The sequence below is a fragment of the Nicotiana tomentosiformis genome, chromosome 2 (genome assembly GCF_000390325.3).
Source record: "Nicotiana tomentosiformis chromosome 2, ASM39032v3, whole genome shotgun sequence".
Lineage (NCBI taxonomy): Eukaryota > Viridiplantae > Streptophyta > Magnoliopsida > Solanales > Solanaceae > Nicotiana > Nicotiana tomentosiformis.
This window is the reverse complement of record NC_090813.1, coordinates 177,030,045-177,055,407: the sequence shown is the minus strand read 5'-3', so window position 1 is coordinate 177,055,407 and position 25,363 is coordinate 177,030,045. Positions and strand designations below refer to the sequence as shown.

The window sequence follows — 25,363 nt, the reverse complement described above, 5'->3', positions numbered from 1 at the left end:
AGGTTATTTTGAGTACTAGCTTCTTTTCTATGTTTCGAGACTTTACGTAGCTAAATTTGATAATTTATGGCTTGCATGTGTGATCCGTGTCGATTTCCGAAAATTTTATATGTGCAATTTTAAAGAAAATATAATTTTTGACTTTAAATGTGGCTAGAGTTGATCATAGTCAACATTTTTGGTAAACGAACTCGGATCGGTATTTTGACAATTCTAGTAGGTTCTTATGATGATTTTGGACTTGTACACTTGTTTGGTTGGGGTTCCGGGTGACCCGGGGATCTTTGGGCGCATATTGTGAAAAGTTGGAAAATTGAGTTTTGAAATTGAAAATGTTGAGTTTTAATGATCAATTCTTGATATTTGATGTTATTTTGATGATTTGAGCTTGAGAGAAAGTTTGTATGATGTTATTATACTTTTGTGATTATTCGGATTGGAGCCTGACGCAATTCCGCCTAGAAGGATCAAAGAACTTATCGAGGACAGAATTCTCGAGGACTTATGAGCAAAAGTGGTTTTGACAAGTATGTCGATCCCACAGAGGTACCTCAGTTATCGGAATATAACTTTAGCATCTATGCATCAGGCACTGTATAGGCAATCGGAAGGATCAGAGATACTAGGTGGCCCAAACCAATACAAACTGATCCTTCCCAAAGAAACCCAAATTTTATGTGCAAGTATCATGGCACACATGGTCACAAGACCGAGGATTGCAGGCAATTAAGGGAGGAGGTAGCCCGTGTATTCAATGAGGTCCACCTTCGATAGTTCCACAGCGATCGAGCTAAGAATCATTTGAGAGAAAGGGACGCCAACAGGAAATGAACATGAGAAACCCCAACATGTCATTCATATGATCGTTGGTGGGGTCGACATTCCATAGGGATGCATATTCAAACGCACTAAGGTATCAATCATCAGGGAAAAACGAACCCGAGATTATGTGCCCGAAGGCACTTTATCATTCAACAACGAAGAAGCAGAAGGCATTTCTCAGCCCCACAACGACACTCTCGAAATTTCTATCTTATTAAATAAATTTCGAGTTAAGCGTGTTTTAGTGGATCCAGGCAGCTCGAAGAATATCATCCGATCGAGGGTCGTGGAGCAGCTCGGCCTACAAAATCAAATCGTGCCCGCAACTCGGGTCTTAAACGTCTTCAATATGGCCAGTGAAACAACTAAAGAGGAGATTATTCTAATGGTGAACGTGGCTGGAACCATTCAAGATACCAAGTTCTACATAATCGAGGGCGACATGAGGTACAATGCCCTGCTCGAAAGGCCTTGGATCCATAATATGAGGGCAGTCCCTTCGACTCTCCACCAAATGATGAAATTCCCGACGTCGAACGGTGTAAAAATAGTATACGGGGAGCAGTATGCTGCAAAGGAAATGTTTGTGGTCGATAAGGTAACACCGATATTGACACTATCAACCTCGAAAAGTTCAAGCATCAAAGGTAAATAGGAAGTCAAATAGCAATCACAGCCACCAACTACGACCGAATCGCGGAAGCAGGAGATAGAAAAAGAAGAGGATTTTCTGACCCCTCAAACTTTTATTGTTCCCGAAGATTCTGACACTACCAAATCAACAGTCGAAGAGCTATAACAGGTTATATTGATTGAGTACCTGCCCGACCGAAAGGTATACCTAGGAACGAGATTAACCCTCGAACTCAGAAAAAAGCTCATTCAATTTCTTATTAATAACATAGATTGTTTTGCTTGGTCCATTTAGACATGACAGGGATCCCACCGGAGATAACGACGCATCGACTAAGCCTGGACCCTAGGTTCAAACTGGTGAAGCAGAAGAGAACACCCCAGTCTGAGGTAAAGCACGCATTTATAAAGGACAAGGTAATTAAACTTCTCAAAATAGGGCCCATTCGGGAGGTGAAATATCCAGAATGGTTAGCCAATGTAGTTGTAGTCCCTAAAAAAAGGAACAAACTTAGAATGTGTATAAATTATAAGGATTTAAACAAGGCGTGCCCCAAAGATTCTTTTCCACTGCCTAACATCGATCGCATGATCGATGCCACGACCGGTCATGAGACCATTACTTTTCTCGATGCCAATTCTGGGTACAATCAAATCCAAATGAACCCGGAGGACCGAGAAAATACTTCATTTATCACCAAGTATGGAACATATTATTATAATGTAATGCCCTTCAGGCTAAAAAATGCAGGAGCGACTTACCAACGCCTAGTAAATAAAATGTTCGAAGAACAAATAGGTAAATCAATGGAAGTTTATATTAATGACATGCTAGTTAAGTCCCTGCGCAGAGGACCATTTGGCTCATTTGCAGGAAACGTTCGAGATTTTAATGAAATACAACATGAAGCTCAACCCCAAGAAATGTGTTTTCGGGGTCGGTTCGGGCAAGTTCCTTGGCTTCATGGTATCGAATCATGGGATCAAGATCAACCCCGATAAAATCAAGGTCATCAAAGACATCACCATCATGGACAGTGTAAAAGCCGTGCAGAAGCTAACTGGACAGATAGCTGCCTTAGGCCGATTCATTTCGAGGTCGTCGGATCGAAGCCACAGATTTTTTTCTCTACTCAAAAAGAAGAACGATTTCTCCTGGACCCCGGAATTCCAACATGCATTAGAGGAATTGAAGCGATACCTATCAGCCCACCACTGCTTCACACTCCAAAGGCGGATGAGAAACTTTACTTGTACTTGGCAGTATCAAAAATCGCGGTAAGTGGTGTCCTAGTTCGAGAAGAGCAAGGTACGTAATTTTCCATTTATTATGTAAGTCGAACCATAGGAGAAGCAGAAACTAGATATCCACACTTGGAAAAATTGGCACTTGCACTGATAAGCGCCTCTAGAAAGTTAAGACCATACTTTCAATGTCATCCCATATGCGTATTAACCACTTACCCACTTCGTAATATTTTGCACAAGCCCGAACTATCAGGCCGATTGGCCAAATGGGCCGTCGAACTCAGTGGGTACGATATTGAATATCAACCCCAGACGGCCATCAAGTCTCAAATTTTAGTGGACTTCATGGACGATATCACGCCAACCCTCGTACCCGAAGTTGAAAAAGAACTCTTGTTAAAATCGGATACATCATCGGGGGTATGGACCCTCTTCATAAACGGTGCTTCGAATGTGAAGGGGTCCGGGCTAGGTATCATTTTGAAGCCGCCCACGAGAAGCACTATTAGGCAATCTATCAAAACTTCTAGGTTGACTAACAATGAGGCCGAGTACGAGGCCATGATTGCAGGTCTCGAGCTAGCTAAAATCTTGGGAGCATAAGTCATTGAAGCCAAGTGTGACTCTTCACTGGTGGTGAACCAAGTAAACAAAACCTTCGACGTTCGAGAGGATAGAATGCAAAGGTATTTGGACAAACTACAAGTAACTTTGCACCGTTTCAAGGAATGGACTTTGCAGTATGTACCTCGAGAACAAAACAATGAGGCTGATGCACTTGCAAATTTGGGGTCATCGGTCGAGGAAGATGAGATCAGCTCGGGGACTGTCGTTCAACTCTCAAGATCCGTGATCGAGGAAGGTCATGTCGAGATAAACTCTACAAGCTTAACCTGGGATTGGAGGAATAAATAGATTGAATACTTGAAGAACGGAAACTCCCATCGGACCCTAGAGAGTCGAGGTCCCTATGAACCAAAGCTGTTCGATTCACATTGGCTGAAGATGGAACATTATACAAATGGATATTCGATGGACCATTGGCAGTATGCTTAGGACCGGGAAACACCGATTATGTTCTATGAGAGGTCCATGAAGGCACTTGTGGGAACTAATCCAGCGCCGAATCACTGATTCACAAAATTATTAGAGCAGGATACTACTGGGATAGTATGGAAAAAGACACTAAGGAGTTTGTTCGAAAATGTGATAAATGTCAAAGGTTTGCACCGATGATCCATCAACCCGGAGAACAACTTCATTCAGTCATATCCCCATGGCCATTCATGAAATGAGGAATTGATATCGAAGACCATTTTCTATCGGCCCAGGTATAGCTAAGTTCATTTTATTTATGACTGACTATTTCTCTAAATGGGTTGAAGCACATGAATTTGAGAAAGTGAGAGATAAAGAGGTTATAGACTTCATCTGCGATGACATCGTATGTCGATTTGGGATACCCGCCAAAATAGTATGCGACAATGGAAAATAATTTATCGGCAGCAAAGTGACGAAATTCCTCAAAGACCACAAAATAAAAAGGATATTATCAACATTGTATCACCCTAGTGGGAACGGACAGGCCGAATCGACGAACAAGACTATCATTCAAAACCTAAAGAAAAGGTTAAACGACGCTAAGAGGGAATGGAGAGAAATTCTACCCGAAGTCCTTTGGGCATATCGAACAACATCAAAGTCCAGTACGGGGGCAACCTCGTTCACCTTAGTATATGGCTCCGAAGCCTTGATTCTAGACGAAGTCGGGGAACCCAATGCCAGGTTTCGACATACAACAGAAGAGTCAAATCACGAGGCTGTGAATACTAGCCTCAAATTATTGGATGAAAAATGAGAAGTCACACTCGTTCGAATGGCCGCACAAAAGCAACGAATCGAAAGATACTACAATAGGAGAACCAACCTTCGCCACTTCAGAGTCGGGGACTTAGTCCTGAGGAAAGTCACCATCAACACTCGAGATCCTAATGAAGGGAAGCTCGGCCCAAATTGGGAGGGACTCTACCAAGTCCTTGACATCATCGGAAAGGGATCTTATAAGCTCAGCACGATGGACGGCAAACAATTGCCAAATAATTGGAACATATCACTTCTCAAATGGTATTATTGCTAAGGTATGACTTTATCCCCTTTTTCATTTATATATTCGACACTAACTCACTATAGGTGTTCGATCAAATACATCGAGACCTCAGGTTTTAAAGCACGCATTGCACTCTTTTCCCTTAGATCGGTTTTTGTCTCAAGTGGGTTTTTTTGGCGAGGTTTTTTAACGAGGCAACAATTATGTGCTACCTGAGGACAATTAAACAGTATTCAAGGCTTCTTTACAATCAACCTCGAATACCGGGGGCATCACCCTCGGATGTTACAATTTCGAGGAAAATACTTCGTGTCAAAGGGTCTCGATAGAGAAACTTTGTAATGGGCCAAACGGTCGAATGAACCGTGTCCGTATAGATTAGTCGAGCTCCGATGGCAAAACATGTACGCATGTATAAATTATACAAAGAAGCATTCTTTCTATATCAAACATCTAGTGTCTCAAAGAAAATGTTCTACTATGCAAGCTCCATACTTATGATTTTGTGAGAAATGGCTCAAGGGCCAAGTGCAAATATACCTCGTACACTCGGGGATTGCCGTCGACGATCGACATATTCGAGTAATCTAAACTCAAATTCATAAAACATCAAAGAGGCACCCCTCGATCTATATGCCAAGGCCATTATTCTCGGGGACTAACACTTCGAACAAATTTGAAGTGTTATTGGGAAATAAGCCCAAGAGGCATACCCAAAGTCTACGGCCAAATTAAGGCAGCTCGGAGACGTCCGAATCCCGCAATAAAAATAGGTCTTCGAATTCTTTGAAAAAATGATCAAAAAAGGCTACCCTCAGCAAGTAATCAAAAGAGTTTCGATAAAATAAGCCCTCGAAAAACCTTAAGAGGTATCAAATTATCTTAACACAAACGTACTAAGGCAAAAAAACAAAGGGGTTTCAATCGACATCGAACCCTCAAAAAACCCAATGGGTAAAGAATACGTGTTAAGTCATAAAGATTTTTTTTACTAAGTCTTTTAAGTCAAAAAAGGGAAACATAGCTATCTTTTATAGGCCATATCAGCCCAATCGAAAGAGCCTAAGGGCCAATACACTTAGAGTTCGAGATTTTCTTCTCACTCAATTCGGACATAAGGGTTCCACTATTCCGAGCTCAAATAAAACATACTTGAATATAGCTCGAGGATTCATCATTATTTGATATAAAACCTTAAGGGGTCTATTACTGTGAGTTCGAAACTTACTCGAACTCGACTATAAAAACAGTATAATTTCGGCTTCGATAAAGCTCTCCGAAATCAAAATCCCGAACATATTGTTGAGCTCGAGGACTCTCTCTCGTTTAACTAAAATACCTAAGGGTTTGTTCTACTCTGAGTTCTAGTTATTCCTCGCTCGATTATAGAGGCTACAACAACCCGATTGCAACAAAGTTTTCACAAAGCAAGTGCAAAACAGAATTTATCATAAATCAGAAATCAGAGATGAAACAGTAAGAAAAGGAATCTTTCATATATGCAAAGTATTTACAAAGACCACATAAGGTCGTACACAAAAAATAAAAGAAAAAAAATCCTAAGTGCCTAGTCCGCCTCGGGAGCCGCATCTTCAGGAGCTTCATCTTCATCTCCCCTGCTCTCAGATCCACTTGCAGAGTCTTCATCATTGGAAAGAAAAGCTCCGGCCTCATCCTCCAAAATCTTCGCACTCTCGATATCAACTGTGAGGTCGAAGCCACGATCATGTACCTCCTCAAGAGTCTCTCTTTGAGACTGGCACCTAGCATGCTCGGCAACACGGGACAATCTAACCTCAGTAGCGTCAGAAATTTCCTTTGCCCGAGTGTTAGCGGCTTCAGCGTCGGCTTCGTAGGAGGCCACAAGCGCCTCTGCCTCAGATGTGGCCCTTGCAAGCTCAGCGGCCATCCGAGTCTCGACCTCTTCAACCTTCTGGGCTCGGGCCAAGTTCTCCCCCATCACACTTTGGAGTTGATGCTCAACCGAAAACAGTTGGGCCCGAATCGCATCTTTCTCCGAGGCGAGACGGTCCATGTTATGCTTCCACCCCAAAGTCTCTGCCTTGTTCATCTTGGCCTCCTCACGAAGCTGCTCAACCAATTCGGCCTTCTGCTGAACCTGCAGGATCAAAGTGTTAGTCTCCAATATCAAGTCAATAGATAACAAGCTCCCAAAAAATTACATTACCCGTTCAATGAGCTCGGTCTAATCTTGATGAGCTCTTGTCAGCTCGGCTCGAATGCTCATGATCTCCTCTTCTTTTTACACATAGAGGAGTTTGAGGGCGTCTCTCTCCAACGTAAGATTTTTGAGATCATCCTTACATCGGGCCAGCTCAGCTCGTTATTTGGAGGACGCTTCTTGATGGAGCGTCGTAGCCTGTACAGAAAAGAAGGAAATCAGACTTAGAGAAATAAGAACAAACGCAAACATGGTAACATGGGCTAAAACTCATTTAGTTCAAAAGTTGTTGAGCCTCATAAAAAATGAGTGATGAGTCTAGGTCGGGAACATCATCGACCCCTATGAAGCAGCCGCGAAATATATCATCCCCTTTGGGGGCCGTCCCCACATCGGGGGTCCCCATGGACCGGGCATCCCTAAACTGCCCCTCAGAGAACATGGGGGGTAGGCGGCGAATCATCAATGTTAATTGCCCCGAGCGAGTCACTCTAGACATTCTATTCTCTCTGAAGGGCCTCAGAACTGGACCCTTCGGGAACACCCGCCGATTGGTCACCACGACAGGAGGCATCATCAACACTCGATGACTCGGGGACTCTGCTTGGACCTTCCTTTGAGATCACCTCGGTCTGTGGCTGAACCTCCTTGACCTTCACCGGCTCAGCAGTTCTCGAAGCTTCGATGCCTCCCCTCTTCCGAGCCACCAGTAGGTAGTCGACATCTTCTCCCTTCTCATCTTCATCTCGTAGTGTTTGGACTACATCGGCAGACAGAATGGTGTGATCGGTATTTGACTTTCGATCCCTGTTTTTCCTAGGCTTCGGGGTATCTAGAGACGAGGCCCTTCTCCTTTTCTTGTCTTTGGTCGACTTCAGTACCTCCTCTTACCCGAGGGAACCAGCCTCATGACGACATTATCTCCAAGACCTGTATGAGAAGAAATCAAGTTAAAAAAAAGGAATTTCACAGGAAAGCATCAAACACGGACATGGGAACTTACCATGATTTTTGGCCTCCCATCGACCCTTGGCCAAATCGCGCCACGAGCGCTCAGCATACGAAGAGGTTGAAACCAGTTGTGGAATCCAACCTGCAAGGTCCGGGACTGCACTAGGAAACCAAGGGGAAGCTACACCAGAAAGAAGAATATAGATGAGAAGAGGTAAAGGAAACATAACAAGTAATCAAACATTATCGGTGAGGTTCTACTTACGCTTCATGTTCCATTCTTCGGGGAATGATATCTTCTCGGAAAGGATTAAGTCGGAGGTCCTGACTCAGACAAACCGGCACATTCATCATTGGTCATTGTCCTCGTCTATGCTCGAGAATAGCACCTTCATGGCTCGGCACTGAAGCCTTATCATTCTACCCCGATAAAGACGAGGGATGTATAGCCTAATGAGATGATCAAGAGTGAAATAAATCCCTTCGACCTTGCTCGAGAAAAATCTAAGCAAAATGACAATGCGCCAAAAAGAGAGGTAGATCTAGCCTAGGGTTACCCGGTATTGGTGGCAGAAGTCGATTATGAGATGATCAAGAGTGAAATAAATCCCCTCGACCTTGCTCGAGAAAAATCTAAGCAAAATGACAATGCGCCAAAAAGAGAGGTAGATCTAGCCTAGGGTTACCCGGTATTGGCGGCAGAAGTCGATTATGACATGATCGACTGAACCCAGTGTGAAAGGGTAAGTATACATACTTAAGAACCCTTTCACATGAGTGGTGATATCCTCCTCGGGGGTAGGAATCACCACCTCTTTATTCTCCTAGTGGCAATCTTTTTTCACCTACTCGAGATCGCTTTCGGATATCGAACAGGTATATCTAGACATAGGCTCACATCGGCCATGAACCGAAGAGGGTTTTTGGACTTTAAAGTCGGAAGTAAGTTCACATGGCCCAGGATGCACTCTTCGATACGTGGCTCCACCGGTGTTTTGTCACCGGCCGACCGCGATGAGGAGGCCTTTTTTCTTGAGGAACGGTCTTTGATGTTTTTGCCATTGCTATATGAGGTTTAAGGAAGAAGAATGCAGAATTTGTATTTTAATAAGAGATTGGCAAGCGGAAACCAGCAAAGTTGATGAACTTGAAGAGAATAGAAGAGCTTTTGAAGATTAGAAGAAGTTTGAAAGTAAAGTTTGAGCAGATTATGAAGATGGTCTATTTATAATAGCCATTTTGATGATTTGAAAGCTCTGGTGGCCGATCATCAACTGGCGTTAATTAATGACCTTGGGAACTGTGCAGAAGCGACGCTTCAATCGCTTACGTCACGATGTTTGACATCATAATTGTTCGAGGTATTAAATCGAAGTCTCGAATTTGTTTCTTCTCGCTACACTCCAAAAAATGAGGGGACTATCTGTATACGGTCAAAATCGGGTATACCCGATTTCGTTGGCAGGGGAGTTGCTTCGAGTGTAACCTCATAATATATCGGGCTCGAGCTCGAAGATGTTCTCAAGCCTGGAGATCGAAGTGTTCATTGAGATCGAGGCCAGCAACAATCGAGATCAAGCATGACTGACTTCAAGTAAGGCGTAATAACGGAATAGCGAGATATCAGTAACCAGTCGAAGATCACGGCGAAAATCCCGGAACAAATCAAATCAAAACGATTATTAGTGCCAATAATTTGATCTACTTCCGTTATTAGAGTTGTACATTATTTAGGATTCCTCTATTATATAAAGAGGGATCTCATTCACTTGTAATGGGAGAATAATAATTCCTTGATAAGAATATACACATGCACGCTGCCTTCTTTGTTTTACTTACTATTCATCGATGTTTGTTCTATCCTCTACTGTTCTTATTAACTAACCTCGAGACTATCTCGAATCGAGGTCGAGACGTTGTTTGCAGACCGATTTGATTTATTTTATTTTTCAATTTATCTATTTAATTCGTTATTTATCAATTGTTACTGGTTAAATTACATATCCTTAAAATCACAATATAAGTTTAATTGTTATTCAATTTTTAGGGTAAACACTACTATTATAAATCACTATATAAAAAAGAAATTTATTCATATTAGAGAGACTACTCCGAGAGAAATAGGAGAAAGAGAATACAAATTTGATTGAAATAAAAAAGAGAAGAAATTAAAGGTGTGGTAGAAAAAAGGAGAAGGAAAAGAAAATTAAAAAGAAAAAGGTCAAAGTAATGAGGGATAATTTAGAAATATAAATTTATTGTATTTTTGTTTTTAACAAATTAATTATATTTAGATTCTTCCAAATGCAGAAAAAAGTGATGCTGCTTGAACTCAAAAATATTTTTTATTTTGGCCAAACATAGTAAATTTTTCAATAAGTATTTTCATCGTAAAATATATTTCTGACTTCCTAAATGTTTGGCCAAATATGCTCTTAATTAACATTGGAAAACCATAGACAACTGGCATTCACTTGCAAATATATTTTATTGACTAGCTGCCGTTTTATCAAAATACTTAGTTTAAGGAGTCATCATGTTGTGGTTAGTGATTGAAAGTTTTAGACAACTGGCACTCACTTGCAAATATATTTTATTAACTAATAGCTGTCGTTTTATCAAAATACTTAGTCTAAGGAGTCAGGTTAGTAGTTGAAAATTATACACAACTGGCAAAATATACTTAGTTTAAAGAGTCATCATGTTGCGGTGAGTAGGAGTGTAAAATCGAACTTTAAAATCCTAACGAATCGAAAAGACAAATCAAAACAATTAAAAAATTCGATTTGGTTTGGTATTAAGAAAAAAAACTCGAAACACATATAAATATATAATTTTTATATATATACTTTTAAGATTTTGATATAGAATTTTCTTTAAAAAATATCTAGAAATATTTGGGATTCTTTTTAGTAATATAAATTTTAATAGAATATGAAGTACTCCATATTTTTTGATATTAAATAATGAGTTGTATGATCATTTTCTTATCAAGTGTTATTGAAATGCGTTTATTTTTTTGTTCTTCCATATTCATATCACATGTTAAGATATATTAAATTCTTATATTTTTTTCGATTGTGAAGTGATTATTAATATTTAGGTATCATATTAATTTTTGTTTAATTACTGGATTCGGTTAACCTGAAAGTGTACATCAACAAAAAATTATTGTCAAACGATTAAAAAAATAACTATTATGTGTTCCTAATAGAATTCTCTCGTAAGAATATTTTAATCGATAATATGTTTGTCAATTGTTTATATTTTTACTAAATATATATTACTTATTAAATATTTAACAAAATAAAATTAAAATAATATTTAAATAAAAAAAAATCTAAAAATCCAACAAAATCGAACCAATCTAAACATACATGATTTGATTTGGTTTTATCCCCGGTTAGTGGTTGAAATTATTAAGAATAAAAGAACGACTTGTCATTAAATAGTTGCTCGTTCATTACTAAGAGCTGAAGCAAATCTCCCTCACTCTCTCTCTCTATGCAATACATGTAATCCTCACTCCTGTTCACTTACTTACCTAAGAAAGAGAAATGGATCAAGCGGTGGTTGATGCGCTGCTTCCAATGGTGACTAAAGCGGTGAACTTTCTGGTGGAAACCCTGGTGAACGTAGTAAGACAAAATAAGGAGCTAATCAAAGGTGCTGAAGGAGACTTCCATAGTTTGCTGGACGAAGCTCAAGGATTAAATGCCTCACTAGCTGCAGATTATGCAGATCTGAATAAGAACAGCAATCCTACTAAGTGGAATGAGTTGTCCCTTAAAATTCTACGTACTGCATATAAAGCTGAGGATAGCATTGATAAATTCTTGGTTCAGGCGAAGATAGACCAAGATAATAAATTGAAAAAACTCTTACCAGTTGATAAAGTAATCGACAGATGGACTAAGCTACCGGAGATCAATGAAATCCTCACAGAATTGCGAGAAATTCGCCAAGAGAGTCAACAAGCTATTCAGGAAAGTTCACAGACTGGTCTGCAGCCTGAAAATAGCAGCACTGCACAGCAAACACAGGTATATACTACTCCTTCCTTTCCAATTTATTTGAACCTGTTTGATTGGAGTACTAAGTTTAAGAAAAAATAAATATTTTTAAAATTTATTATTCTAAACAAGTCAAAAGAGTCCCAGATTGGTTATAAAAGTTTTCTCATTAAGTGTAAAATTATAAGTTTAAGTTAAATTGTTTTCAAATTTAAAAGGGAATATGTTATAAGCTTTTCTTTTTCGATGGCGTTTTCTTTAATTATAACAAGCATAGAAATTAATTTAAAACATTCTATTTTAAGTTTTTACAGACATATAAATAATGATATGTTTAATATACAAATCTCAAATGAATAGTAGCCACACAAATGTTATAAAATCAAATATGTCAAAAGTTTTTTTATTTTTTTCTTAAATACACTGTTTGCTTAGGAACTTGTTTAGCTTTTCGAGAACCATTGCTTAGGAGCTTGCTTAAATCCATATAGGGACTTATAAAATTTGCAGACGCAGTTTAATCATTGTGTACATCCATTTGGAAGATGGCCCAACTAAACTGTAACCATTCCTTTTACAGGAGAGAAGGTCTCAGTGTAGTCCAACCCTTCCTGTTGGCTATATCCTTTTACTACAAACCTAGCCTTGAACATTTCTAATATATATATATACACACACTGAGACTCACACACACAGAGAGAGACAATCTCTCTCTCACACACACAGACACACAGACAATCACAGACACACTATCACACAATCAATCACACAATCAGACACACACACACAATCACAGACACACACACACACAATCAATCACAGACACACACAATCACAGACACACACACACACACAATCACAAAAGCGCACGCACACACAATCACACACACTCACACACACACACACACACATATATATATATATATATATATATATATATATATATATATATATATATATATATATACACATAAAAATACAATGTCTTTGAGGAAGAATATTTAAACTATACTTAAAAAGTTATCTTTGGAACAAAAAAAAATTGGTTTAGCCTTGGCAATAGGAAATATATATATATATATATATATATATATATATATATATATATATATATATATATATATACTTAAAAAGTTATCTTTGGAACAAAAAAAAATTGGTTTAGCCTTGGCAATAGGAAATATGAGCATTTCAGGAAAGGATGAGATTAATATGAAATTCCATTCACATTAGATCTTTAAAGCTATTAAATGCATGGAAATTGGTGATGCATTTTCCTTCTGTATTTATATATATTTAATCCCCATAAATCCTAATCAAAGTGCCCACCATACTATAAAGAGGTAAAAAAAAAGCATCTAGCCTTCATAAGCAATTTCTCCATCACAATCATTTTCTAAGTTAATGCTAATTGAGAAGTGGTTTAAATGTATCAAATAAGTAGCTGAAGTTGTGGAATGGCATTAGATGCATCATTATTGATGATTCATGATCATACATATTGATTAAATTATAAGAAGTTATTTGTTTTATGAATAGACAGGTAGATTGAAAAATCATGTCTATATATGCGTAACACAAAGCCCACACACGTTTGTTTAAGCTCACCAATATACAATCTCTCCATATCTTATTTAACACATCTTATTTTCCAAACTTCCTGCTACGAACTCACTTTACACAAATAAGTGCGCCCAAAACTGATAAGCAACAATCATAAAAATTAAAGAGCTTTTTGAAATCTGAAAGCACAAAATGGGTAGATTAGTGTTGCTCGCCATGCTTCTTCTGAGAAGCAAAACTTGATCGTAAAGAGTGATTGGTAAACCCGGAAAGAGGAAATCAAAGTGAACATTTAACAGTAGTAAATTTGATTAAACAAATGAATGTTTTAGTAGTTGTAATGGGGCTTAACATTACAGTCAAACATTAAGATTAAATATGAATATAAACCAATGAATTAATCCAGTCATTCGGGTCAAATTTTAAAGGTAATGTACGTAATAGTTGTAATAGTTAAAGACAAATCACAAAACTAAAATTCTCTATAATTGTAGGGAAAACATATCTTTAACATAATTCCTAACATATTTATTTTGATTCTCGTCAAAGAAGTAACGAACCAAATTTGTATTTCAAGACAAATATTTACTACTATAATTTATTTGAGAACTTAGGACAATTTACTTTTTTTTTTACATCTATAAAGTGGAGGTAATAATGTGGAAACAAAAATATACGAGTTGAGGAAAACACAAACTGATCCAAAGAGAAATTCAGCTTTAACGAAACTGCTCATCTCTGCTCTACTGAATAAAGTGCACCGAGGCAAGTAAACTGTATAAATCATCAGACCGAATAAACATTAAAAAAATTGTACATTAATTCAAAAGTGATGTGTTTTTTCTTGTGAGTTTATTTAAGAATCTTGTAGACTGGGAAAATTTCCAAAAAAAGAAGAAAAGAGATAAATAGTACATCCGTGAGCATGGGGAGGTTCCTCATCAAATTTTTTTTTAGCTTTATGTTTGTATATAAATTATTGACAATTTTTAATTAAGCTCCATACACATGCAAATATAATGTGAACATTACTTACTTTCCTTATATACCAAAATTTCATAGTCAACAACTAAAACTCAGGGAGGAAGATCATATGTTTTCCAAAAGCATCTATGATAATTTTGTGAAAGCTCTACTTCCATAATGTCAAATGACTGCAATTGTCATTAATGAATAAAATGCCAGACCCGAAGGATAACTCTAGAAGACGAATACACTAACCTCGTGGCAATTAAACAATTTGTGTCGTGTTATATTGGTGGTACTCAATTATAAGGGAGAATCATACAACTACGCACATTACCGGTCTCATTCCCCAATAGAGTGTTGTAAATGTCCGATGTCCTGGTTTAAAATTATACACAATACACAAAGCATGTAGATTTTCATTATTCCATTAGAAAAGAGGGTTGTAAATTTTAATTTATATAGAATTGCTATATGACCTAAGAAAAAATACATGGTTCAATATTTTTTTCGTGTTTTTATTGGGACGTAATTTATGTCAGACAACCTGGAAATTGAAGGTTATTACCACTCCTTAAAACTCAAAAATAGAGTGAAAGGAAACTAAGCCAGGGAAAAGGAAGAACTAATATTTGCTAAATTACCTAACAAAATATTAAACAAATTTGTGACTGAAACAAAATCTTAAGTTAAATCAAAGAGCAAGATTTTTCATCTCCGATCTTTTGATATCCAATTTGTTTGATAATTTGAAAGGGTTCTGCATTGGAGGATCACGAAGTGATTGGTTTTGATGAGTCAGCGGAAAAAGTGAGAAAGCGACTTGTTGAAGGATCAGAGGATCTAGAAGTTGCCTCTATTGTGGGTATGCCAGGTCTTGGCAAAACTACACTGGCAAGGAAAGTCTATCATGATCCTGTGATTTCATTTGAATTTTTCAAAAGAGTTTGGGTGTATGTCGGCCCGTCATATGTAGAGAAGGATATCTTTCTTAATATTCATAAAGGGTTGGAGTTGAGCAGTGAAGGAGTTCAAGATAAGAATGGGGAACAATTAGCTAAGGAAATACATGATTTTGTGATCAAAGGAGGTAGATATCTCATTGTCTTGGACGATGTGTGGGAGGCAAAAGCTGTGGATTTTGTCAAGACAGCTTTCCCAGACAAAAAAGGCCGCCACCGGATTCTGATGACCACTCGCGAAAAACAGGTGGCTACACCTGTCAGTGCATATCTACACGATCTGAAATTTTTGGAAGACCCAGAAAGTTTTGAGCTGTTGGAAAAGAGAGTCTTTGGCAAAAGAAAGAAGTTTCCGATTCAATTAGTAGGACACGGAGAGAAAATTTTAGAAAGCTGTAGTGGTGTACCTCTTGCAATAGTGGTGATTGCAGGAGTTTTAAGTAGTTGTAGTGAAGAAATCGAATGGCAATTGGTTGAGGAAAATGTGGGACAGTACCTTGTAAAAAAGGAAGAGCCTAAAAGTTGCTTGAAATTTGTGGAAATGAGTTACAATCATTTGCCTCAAGATAAAAGGGCGTCCTTCTTGTATATTGGCGCCTTTCCTCGAGGCTTTGATATCCCTGCATGGAAATTGATTCGCTTGTGGATTGCTGAGGGTCTGATAAAGTCTAGCTTACGTGGCAGTGAAATCGAGGTGATTGCAGAGTATTACTTGAATGACATTGCCAATAGGAATTTAGTGATAGTGATGCAGAAGAGGTCTAATGGTCAAGTAAAAACATTTCGGGTACACGACATGGTGCATGAGTTCTGCAATGTGGAGGCTAAAAGGGTATGTCTTTTTCAACAACTATATCCCACTACTCCTAATCTGACCACTCCTTCTATACGTGATCCAGTTACTTCTCGTCGATTATGTATTAAATCCTCTATTCCACACAATTTTATCCCCGAACATAGAGATGCAGAACATGTTAGGTCTTTCTTATGTTTTTCGCCAAAAGGAATCGACGTATCAAATGTTGAGATCCAACTCCTCCCCAAAGCATTTCCACTCATCCGAGTCTGTGACATTCAATCCTTCATATTTAAATTCGTCCCCGAATTCTATATACTATTTCACATGAGGTATCTTGCTGTGTCAGGTGAATTCCAATCCCTTTCTCCATTATTTGGTAATTTCTGGAATTTACAAACCCTTATGCTTCATACAAATCAGTCCACCCTTGAGATAAAAGAAGGCATATGGAAAATGTTACAATTAAGGCATCTGCATACTAATAAACCTGTGAAACTGCCGCTGCCTTCAAACCCAATAAGCAAAAGTTCTTGCCTACAAACTCTTTCTAAGATTGCACCAGAAAGTTGCACGAGAAATGTGCTTGCAAAGGTTTGTAATCTCAAAAAATTGGGCATCGAAGGGAAATTGGAAGCTCTTCTTGGATTCGAAAGTTTTGAAGAGCTTAAGTGCCTGGAACGTCTGAAAATGTTGAATGATATTATGAGTCCAAAAATCCAGCTTCCTCAATTATTCTTCACATATCTACGAACTCTGAAGAAGTTAACTTTGTCAAGTACGAAGATTGATTGGAGTGAGGCAAAGGAGTTGGGAAAGTTGGAATCCCTTGAGGTCCTAAAGCTGAAAGACAATGCATGTATGGGGAAGTCCTGGAAACCAGAGGCAGGAAGTTTTCGCCTGCTCCAGGTCTTGTGGATTCACTTGACAGACTTGAAAACTTGGGACACATCAAATTGTCGCTTCGGAAGATTAAGGCACCTTGTTTTAATCAGCTGTTATAACCTTGAGGCTGTGCCACACGAGCTGGCTAATTCACCTTACCTTACAGAAATAAGGCTGCACAACACACAGAATGCAGAAAACTCTGCAAAAGAAATCAAAAGGAAGAAACTTGAGATGCAAGCTCCAGGAAACATTGAGTTCAATCTCGTTATATTCCCTCCTCAAGCTGATGCCAGTTGAACAAAGTGAAATCGAAGTTAAGGTCAGTGGATTTCATTGTCTTGAATGATCTTAAATCTTCATCATTATCTGTATTTGGTATAATGGAATTTCGTTTTCCTGTAAATGATAAAGTTATATTTTTCTTCATACCAAACACAACTTTGCAATCAATGAATTTGCATAATTAAATACTCCTATAATGCTTTCCCATTACGTTCACGAATGCACCTTGCACAAACAATTATTTAACAGTGTTGTTACTACACTAGATGCATAGAGTAATGTAAAAAACTTAGTGATTCGTCTCCAAACCACAAAGAGATGACTTAGCATAGAAAACTATCTGCAACACTTTGCCTCTCATATATTTTCTTTTACTTATGTGCCTCCTTTGCAGGATAGAATCAAGGCATGATGTTCCTGGGAACCTGGGTTCAGTTCCTCGGATAAACATGTTGTCTTTGTATCCATTCAAGCATTGTGATCAAAGTGAGAAATAATCTGTGTGGTTTTAGATGTGTTGAGTAAATGCGCTCTACTAGGGCCTGGGCCTTGAAACATGGTTCCGGTCATGTAGAGCGTTTCTTTTTCTTGTTAAATTGCCAGCTTTCAAGTTTGTTGCAGTTGTATTACTTCAATTCAGCATTTGTTTTCGAGTTCCTCGTTATATTTTCGAGTTCACGGTCATGTAGAGCGTTTCTTTTTCTTGTTAAATTGCCAGCTTCAAGTTTGTTGCGGTTGTACTACTTAAATTCAGTATTTGTTTGTTTTAGATATGTTAAGTAAATGCGCTCTACTAGGGCCTGGGCTTGAAACAGCCTTCCTGGTTCTGTTTTCTGAGTTCCCGATCATGTAGAGCGTTTCTTTTTCTTGTTAAACTGCCAGCTTTCACGTTTGTTGCGGCTGTATTACTTCAATTCAATATTTGTTTGTTTTCAATATGTTGAGTAAATACGCTCTACTAGGGCCTGGGCTTGAAACAACCTTCCTTGTTCTGTTTTCGAGTTCCCGGTCATGTTTAGCATTTCTTTTTCTTGTTAAATTGCCAGCTTTTAAGTTTGTTGCGGTTGTATTACTTAAATTCAGTATTTGTTTGTTTTAGATATGTTGAGTAAATCCGCTCAACCTCGTTCTGTTTTCGAGTTCCAGGTCATGTTTAGCATTTCTTTTTCTTGTTAAATTGCCAGCTTTTATGTTTGTTGCAGTTGTATTACTTCAATTCAGTATTTGTTTGTTTGTCGTGTCTCTCTATGTTTTCTGCGCTGAAGATTGTATTACACTATATTGTTGAAAGGCATTTTATTTGCTACATCTTTACTCGCTTGTGTAACCTCTAATGCTTTCAGTTCCTTTTTTGTTTTGATGGTTTCAATCTCAAAAACCATAAATTCTTTTGATGATAACATACACTACACGCTCATCTGAGTAAGAGCCTGTTTGGCCAAACTTTTGGGAGGCTGAACGTACTTTTTTTTAATTATTAAAAAAGTATTTTTTAAAAATTTAATGTGTTTGACCAAAATGAAAAGTATTTTTGAGCAGCAATAGAACTAATTTTTCTGCGTTTGGGGAGAAGCTATAAATTTTAGCTTCTTCCAAAAAGTAAAAACAAAAGCAGAAAATTAATTTATTCAAGACTAAAATAACCTTACGACAAATTTATATTTTCTAATTTATCCCTCATTAATTTAATATTTTCTTTTTCTTTTCCTTTTTCTTTTTACTATACATATTTCTCTTTTTGTTTTAATCAAAAATTTTTATTCTCTTCTATTCCTAAGTAGAGATTGTAAATTTATATTGAATGATGTATTTTGTCATATTTAAATTATCATGTAAACAATAAGTAATTCAGACACTCAATGTTATTGTTTCGGAAACACTATATTTTATATTGATTGAAATTTTTAAATAATATTTTTACTTTATGCTTTCTATTTTAATTAAATTATTTTATAATAAATATTTAAATTTATTTATTTTTCTAAATAAAACTAATAGCAAATTGAACCTTTACTGTTCTTTTTCGCAATTTAATACTTAAAAATAATTATTTAAAAGATTGGTCAAACACAATGAGCTTTAAAAAGCATTACTCAAACGAATTGACCAAACACAAATTACTATTTTGCAAAAGAGCTTTTTCAAAAGGTACTTTTGAATAAAAACACTTATTAAAATAAGCAATTTTTGGTAGCTAGCCCAAATGGGCTCTAAGTCATTTAGGGCGCTTTTGGTATGGAGAAATGTATTATCCATAAATATTTTTTAATTTTTTCATATTTGGTTGGCTTCAATGTTTTGAAAAAAAATATTTTTGCTCATGAACTCATGCATTTTTCTCCAATTGGAAGAAAATATTTTTTTTTTCATTCACCAACCAAATATGAAAAATAGGTAATAAAGCCACTCATTCTCGAGGAAAATATTTTTCAATCCTTCATGCCAAACACACCCTTAAGTAAGCATATTATGGTGGAATACGAATATAAATAGTGGAAATAAATAGCTCTATTTTAAAAAGCTTTTTCGAAACTCGCCCGGGGACTCGCCCTGAGGCTCACACACGGGGCTTAGTTCCATGAGGCTTACGCCCCAAGCTCTCGACTGTTTGCCTTGAATATGTACAACGCTTGGGCTCGCTCAACAGTTCTTACGCAAATCATGCGTTGAATTCCTTAATTAGCTTTGTTTGCCCTCATATTTCTAAAATAAATGAATGATAAAAGTTTTATTTATCTTTAGGAATATAAAATTGGGAGTAGCTTAAATAAAGAGCTTTGGTATTACATATTATTTAATTAAAAATCATGAGAGTAGATTTCATTTGAACATTTCTTTGGGAAATAGATAACAAAAATTGTATCTTCACTTGCCACTGGTCTTCATGTCATACTTCTATGTGTCACGACCCAAACCCAACTTGTCGTGATGGCGACTATCATGGTACTAGGCAAGCCGACTACGCAGATATTTACAACACTCTAAAGCTTTGAAACATACGGAAGGAGTTATAATTAAGGAAAACCTTTAAAAACCAGAGTAAGAAATCATAATTTAATACAGAATCTCTCCCAAAATAGGGGTGTCACCAAGTACATGAGCATCTATATAAAAACACAGTCTAATACTCCGTCTAGAAAATAAAAACTAGATCATAAAATAGAAGATCATGAGGGAGAGTCAAGGTCTGCGAACGCCAAGCAGCTACCTCGATAGTCTTCGATAATCCGAACTCCACAACTCAGCAACCGCCGTGACCGGAAGCACCTGGATCTGCACACGAGGTGCAGGGTATAACGTGAGTACAACCAACTCAATAAGTAATAAATCTAACATTTGGACTGAAAGGTAGTGGCGAACTCAACAGGTATAGTTCAATATAGAAATAACAGTACAGGAAGTTCAACATTTAAACTCAATTCAAGTAAAATAGATCAAATTCTAAATGATATGAGGAGCATGACCTCTCTACATCTACATGCCAATGCACATGCTATATGTGATAAACCACACTGAAAGTCTCGTATACTCACACTCTCAGAATACTCAATCGCTCAGTACTGTATATGGCCAATCCAGCCCAAGGAATATCCATCCCATATATATATATATATATATATATATATATATATATATATATATATATATATATATACCACGTCTGATAGTCAGTCACTCAGTACTGTATAAGGCCAATCCAGCCTAGGGGAAGATCCATCCCTCAATATAATCAACTGCACTCACTGGGGGTGTGTACAGACTACGGAGGGGCTCCTTCATCCCAAGCGCTATAATAAGCCAGATCCAGGCATAAATCAATAAATATGCTGCGGCGTGCATCCCGATCCCATAATTGTCACTCTCATTCAGGCCCTCGGCCTCACTCAGTCATCAATCTCTCCAGTCTCTCTGTCTCTCGGGCTCACAGTGTCGTGAAACTATCCCAATAGTACCAGCAATAACCTAAACATGATTTGTAGCATGATTGACAGCTCAATTATTTATCACATGATGAAAACACGCATATCAACAAGATAAATCCACTATACAGTTCCATGGAATCGACTTGGTCAAAGTTCTTACGGTGCACACACACACACACCCGTCACTTGGCATGTGTGTCACCTCAACACCAATCATATAACACATAATTCAGGGTTTTGAACCCTCAGGGCCAAGTTTAGAAGTGTTACTTACCTCAATCCTAGCAAATCTCTACTCCAAAACACCCATGCCTCGCGAAACGGCATGGGGAAAGTCACAAAACCCGAAAACTCATTCATCCACGAGTCCAACCATACCAAATTTATCAAAATCCGACACCAAATCATTACCCAAATCCCAAAATCAAACTCTCCAAATCTCTAGCCTCAAACTCCTAATTTACACCTTAAATACACATCAACTAGGTGGGAAAATCAATGGGGAAACAAGATTATTGATAAAAAATGAGCACAAGGGTCTTACCTCAAGAAACCCCTCGAAATTCCTCTCAAGAACCGCCAAAATCCGAGCTTAGAATGTTTAAAATGAAGCAAAATCGCGAACCCTTGTTTTTAAGTGTTCTGTCCAGCACTTCCGCTTCTGCAAAAACTAAGCCGCATCTGCGCAATCGCAGGTGCGGAATTCCCCATCGCACATGCGCCCCTCTCGCCGCACCTGCGGCCATGCAGGTGCGAAAAACTGCGACCACCTGAACACTCCCCTCCAAACTTGCATCTGCACAACTCAACCCGCATCTGTGAGTTCGCACCTGCGATCAAAGCTCCGCAGGTGCGGTTACACCAGCAGACTCCAGCTTCAGCAACCTCTCAAATTCTACTTTTGATCCATTAATCATCCGGAATCAACCCGAGGCCCCCGGGAACTCAACCAAACATACCAACATGTCCTAAAACCTCATACAAACTTAGTCGATCCCTCAAATCACATAAAAAAATATCAAAAATCAAGAACCACACCCCAATTCAAGCCTACTGAAACTAAGGAAATTGCAACTTCTACAAACGACGCCGAAACCTATCAAATCACATTCGATTGACCCCAAATTTTGCACACAAGTCACATTTAACACTACGAACCTACTCCAACTCCCGAAATTGCAATCCGACACCGATATAAAAAATTTCACTCCCGGCCAAATTTTCCAAAAATCCATTTTTTGCCATTTCAAGCCTAATTCCACTACGGACCTCCAAACCACAATCCGGACACGCTCCTAAGTCCAAAATCACCCAACGGAACTAACAGAACCATCAAAACTCCATTCCGGAGCCGTTTACACATAAGTCAATATCCGGTCAACTTTATTTTTCTAACTTAAGCTTCCAACCTAGAGATAAATGTCTCAATTCATTCTAAAACCTTACCGGACCCGAGCTAACTATCCCAACAAGTCACATAGCAGTTATAAAGTACAAAATGAGTAGTAAATGGCTGAACGGGGCTACAACTCACAAAATGACTGACCGGGTCGTTACACTATGTCTCTCAAATTTGAAATTAATTTTGTATTTAATCGTGAAGGAATAACATTTTAAGTTACAGTACGTATGAAGTTTATTAATTAATTTACTGTTAGGGAGGTAAAATGTGTAGTTTGATAATAGTTTTTAAAATTATAATTTCTTAATTATTTGAAAATTAAATATGATTGATTTGTATCTCATAACTTTAACACTATTGCATTATTTATATTTATAAAAAGATGCTAGATATTTTGTTTTTTATGAGTTTCTTTAATACTTTTTAATTCTATTAAATTTTTTTATTTTAATATTTTTGTGCTATTATGCTATTTATTTAATTTATAAAATAAAAAATTTAAAGATCTATATGGCTTACGCTCCATGCCTCGGGGCTTTCGCCTCGTCCCATATTTAGAAAAATGTTCTGCCTCGCGCCCTCGCCTTTTAAAACACTGGTAGATAGCTAACCATGAAAGCAACATCACGAACCTTCCTGTCAGCATAACTCTTCTGTCTAGACTGCGCCGTGCAAAACCGATTCTGAATCAATTTAACTTTGTCCAAAGCATCCTGAACCAAGTCAGTACCCATAGCCTAGCCTCGTCCAGCTCAAACCAACCCACCAGAAATATACACCGTCTCCCAAATAAAGCCTCATACGGAGCCATCTGAATGCTCGACCGGTAACTGTTGTTGTAGGCAAACTCCACGAGCAGAAAAAACTGATCCCATGAATCCCCGAAATCAATGACACCAGCGCGTAGTATGTCCTCCAATATCTGAATAGTGCGCTCGGACTCACCGTCTGTCTGAAGGTGAAATCTTGTACTCAACTCAACCTGGGTGCCCAACTTTCGCTACACGACTCTCCAAAACTGCGATATAAACTGCGTGCCTTGATCTGAAATGATGGACACTAGCACACCGTGAAGGCGAACGATCTCGCGGATGTAAATCTCAACCAAACCGCTCTGAAGAATAAGTAGTCCCAACTGGAATGAAGTTCGCAGACTTGGTCATCCGATCCATAATCACCCAAATAGCATCGAACTTCCTCGAAGTCCGTGGGAGCCCAACTACAAAATCCATGGTGATCCGCTCCCATTTTGTAACACCCCGAAAATTTTTGAAGAACTTAAGTGTAAAGCCCGGTAAAATTTGCAAAGTAAATAATGTTTCATGGTGCCGGACTAGGCTTATGTGTTTGAACAATGCACAGGAAAGTAAAAGAAAATTTTTGGCGGAATAGTGCATTTCTACGGTCCATTATGCGACCGCAGAATCACTCTGCGGACCGCATAATGGCCGCAGAGTGAGACAGTGAATTGGGTCAGTTGGAAGTAGTTATGTGTTCGACTATGCGACCGCATAAATGTTATGCGGTGCATTATGCGACCGGATAACAGTTATGCGGACCGCATAGTGACCGCATACACAGACAACCTTTTTGATCATTTTATCAGCAATTATGCGACCGATATGCGGTCCGCATATCCATTATGCGGTCGCATATGCGATCACAGAACTGTTCCGGAGCTCCATTTTTTGGGTTTTTAAAACCCGACCCTATTTCGTTAAATACACTCTTTGGGCCATTTTTGAGCCATAATCTGATATTTTAGAGTGAGAGAGAGTGCCCTAAAGTGAGAAGGTGTTATTAAATAATTTTCTTCAATTCTTGCTCAAGTTTTGGAAGATTTAGAAAGGAAGCTCACTAGGTCTTCATCCTAGAGGTAAGATTCTACACCCTAAACCCTAATTTCGAAATCTTCTGAAAATGGGTAACTAGCAAGGTATATTTTTGTCATGAGAGCTGTTTATTTTACATGCATGTGTTATCAAAGGGTGTAGAAAGATTGTTGAGCTAAAAATGGTAAAGCTTGGGTTGTGGGATGATGGAATCCTTCATAAAAAGGACATTGAAACCTTATGCACATCTAGTGTTTGATATAATGCTCAAGTGAGCTAGAACCATGATCATCTTCCAAATTTTGATTCAATTTGTTATATTTCTACAATAGATTGAAGTTGCTAAGAATTCCGGAATGTTTTAGAGTTTAAGGAAGCTCAAGTGAGGTATATTGGCTAAACTCTTCTCTTATAATTGAATCCCATGATATTCATATAAATTATGTAAGTCCCGAGTGATTCATTATGAAACTGGCTATTCCGAGTAAGATTGAGTTGAGAGATATATGTTCAACAAGCATCCCAAATGCTTTATTCATGTTATGTTACCAATTGAGGATGTGTTAAAATATGGGCTGTGAATTAATAATATTTCGACTTTAAGTCAAGTTCAAATGAAGGCTATTATGCCAAATTTTGTGAAATATCTCTATGTGCTTTAGACTCTAAATTGCTCACATGTGTACTACACACCTTGATTTGAATTGTATTTGTTGTTGATGATGATGATGATAATTGAAATTGATAAGGTGAGCATGAAATACTGAATATGGCCAACGTGCCAAGTATGATC

At 37.9% G+C, this 25,363-nt stretch overlaps 1 protein-coding gene across 3 annotated transcripts; it reads left to right on the top strand.

The window, feature by feature from the left end:
* Nucleotides 1-11,392: 11,392 nt before the first annotated feature.
* Nucleotides 11,393-18,509, top strand: LOC104114254 (putative late blight resistance protein homolog R1B-14). 3 transcript variants are annotated; one of them, XR_011414403.1, is made up of 4 exons: nucleotides 11,393-11,986; nucleotides 15,242-17,450; nucleotides 17,808-18,023; nucleotides 18,468-18,509. XR_011414403.1 is itself a non-coding variant. In XM_009624645.4 (3 exons), the coding sequence occupies exons 1-2, from the start codon at nucleotides 11,501-11,503 to the stop codon at nucleotides 17,426-17,428; spliced, it is 2,673 nt and encodes an 890-aa protein (XP_009622940.1). In that variant the 5' UTR covers nucleotides 11,393-11,500; the 3' UTR covers nucleotides 17,429-17,450; nucleotides 17,808-18,349. The 3 variants fall into 3 exon arrangements, 1 of the variants encoding a protein (XP_009622940.1); XR_011414404.1 differs by lacking the exon at nucleotides 18,468-18,509 and adding an exon at nucleotides 18,088-18,349 and having other exon boundaries at nucleotides 17,808-17,972; XM_009624645.4 differs by lacking the exon at nucleotides 18,468-18,509 and having other exon boundaries at nucleotides 17,808-18,349.
* Nucleotides 18,510-25,363: the final 6,854 nt, after the last annotated feature.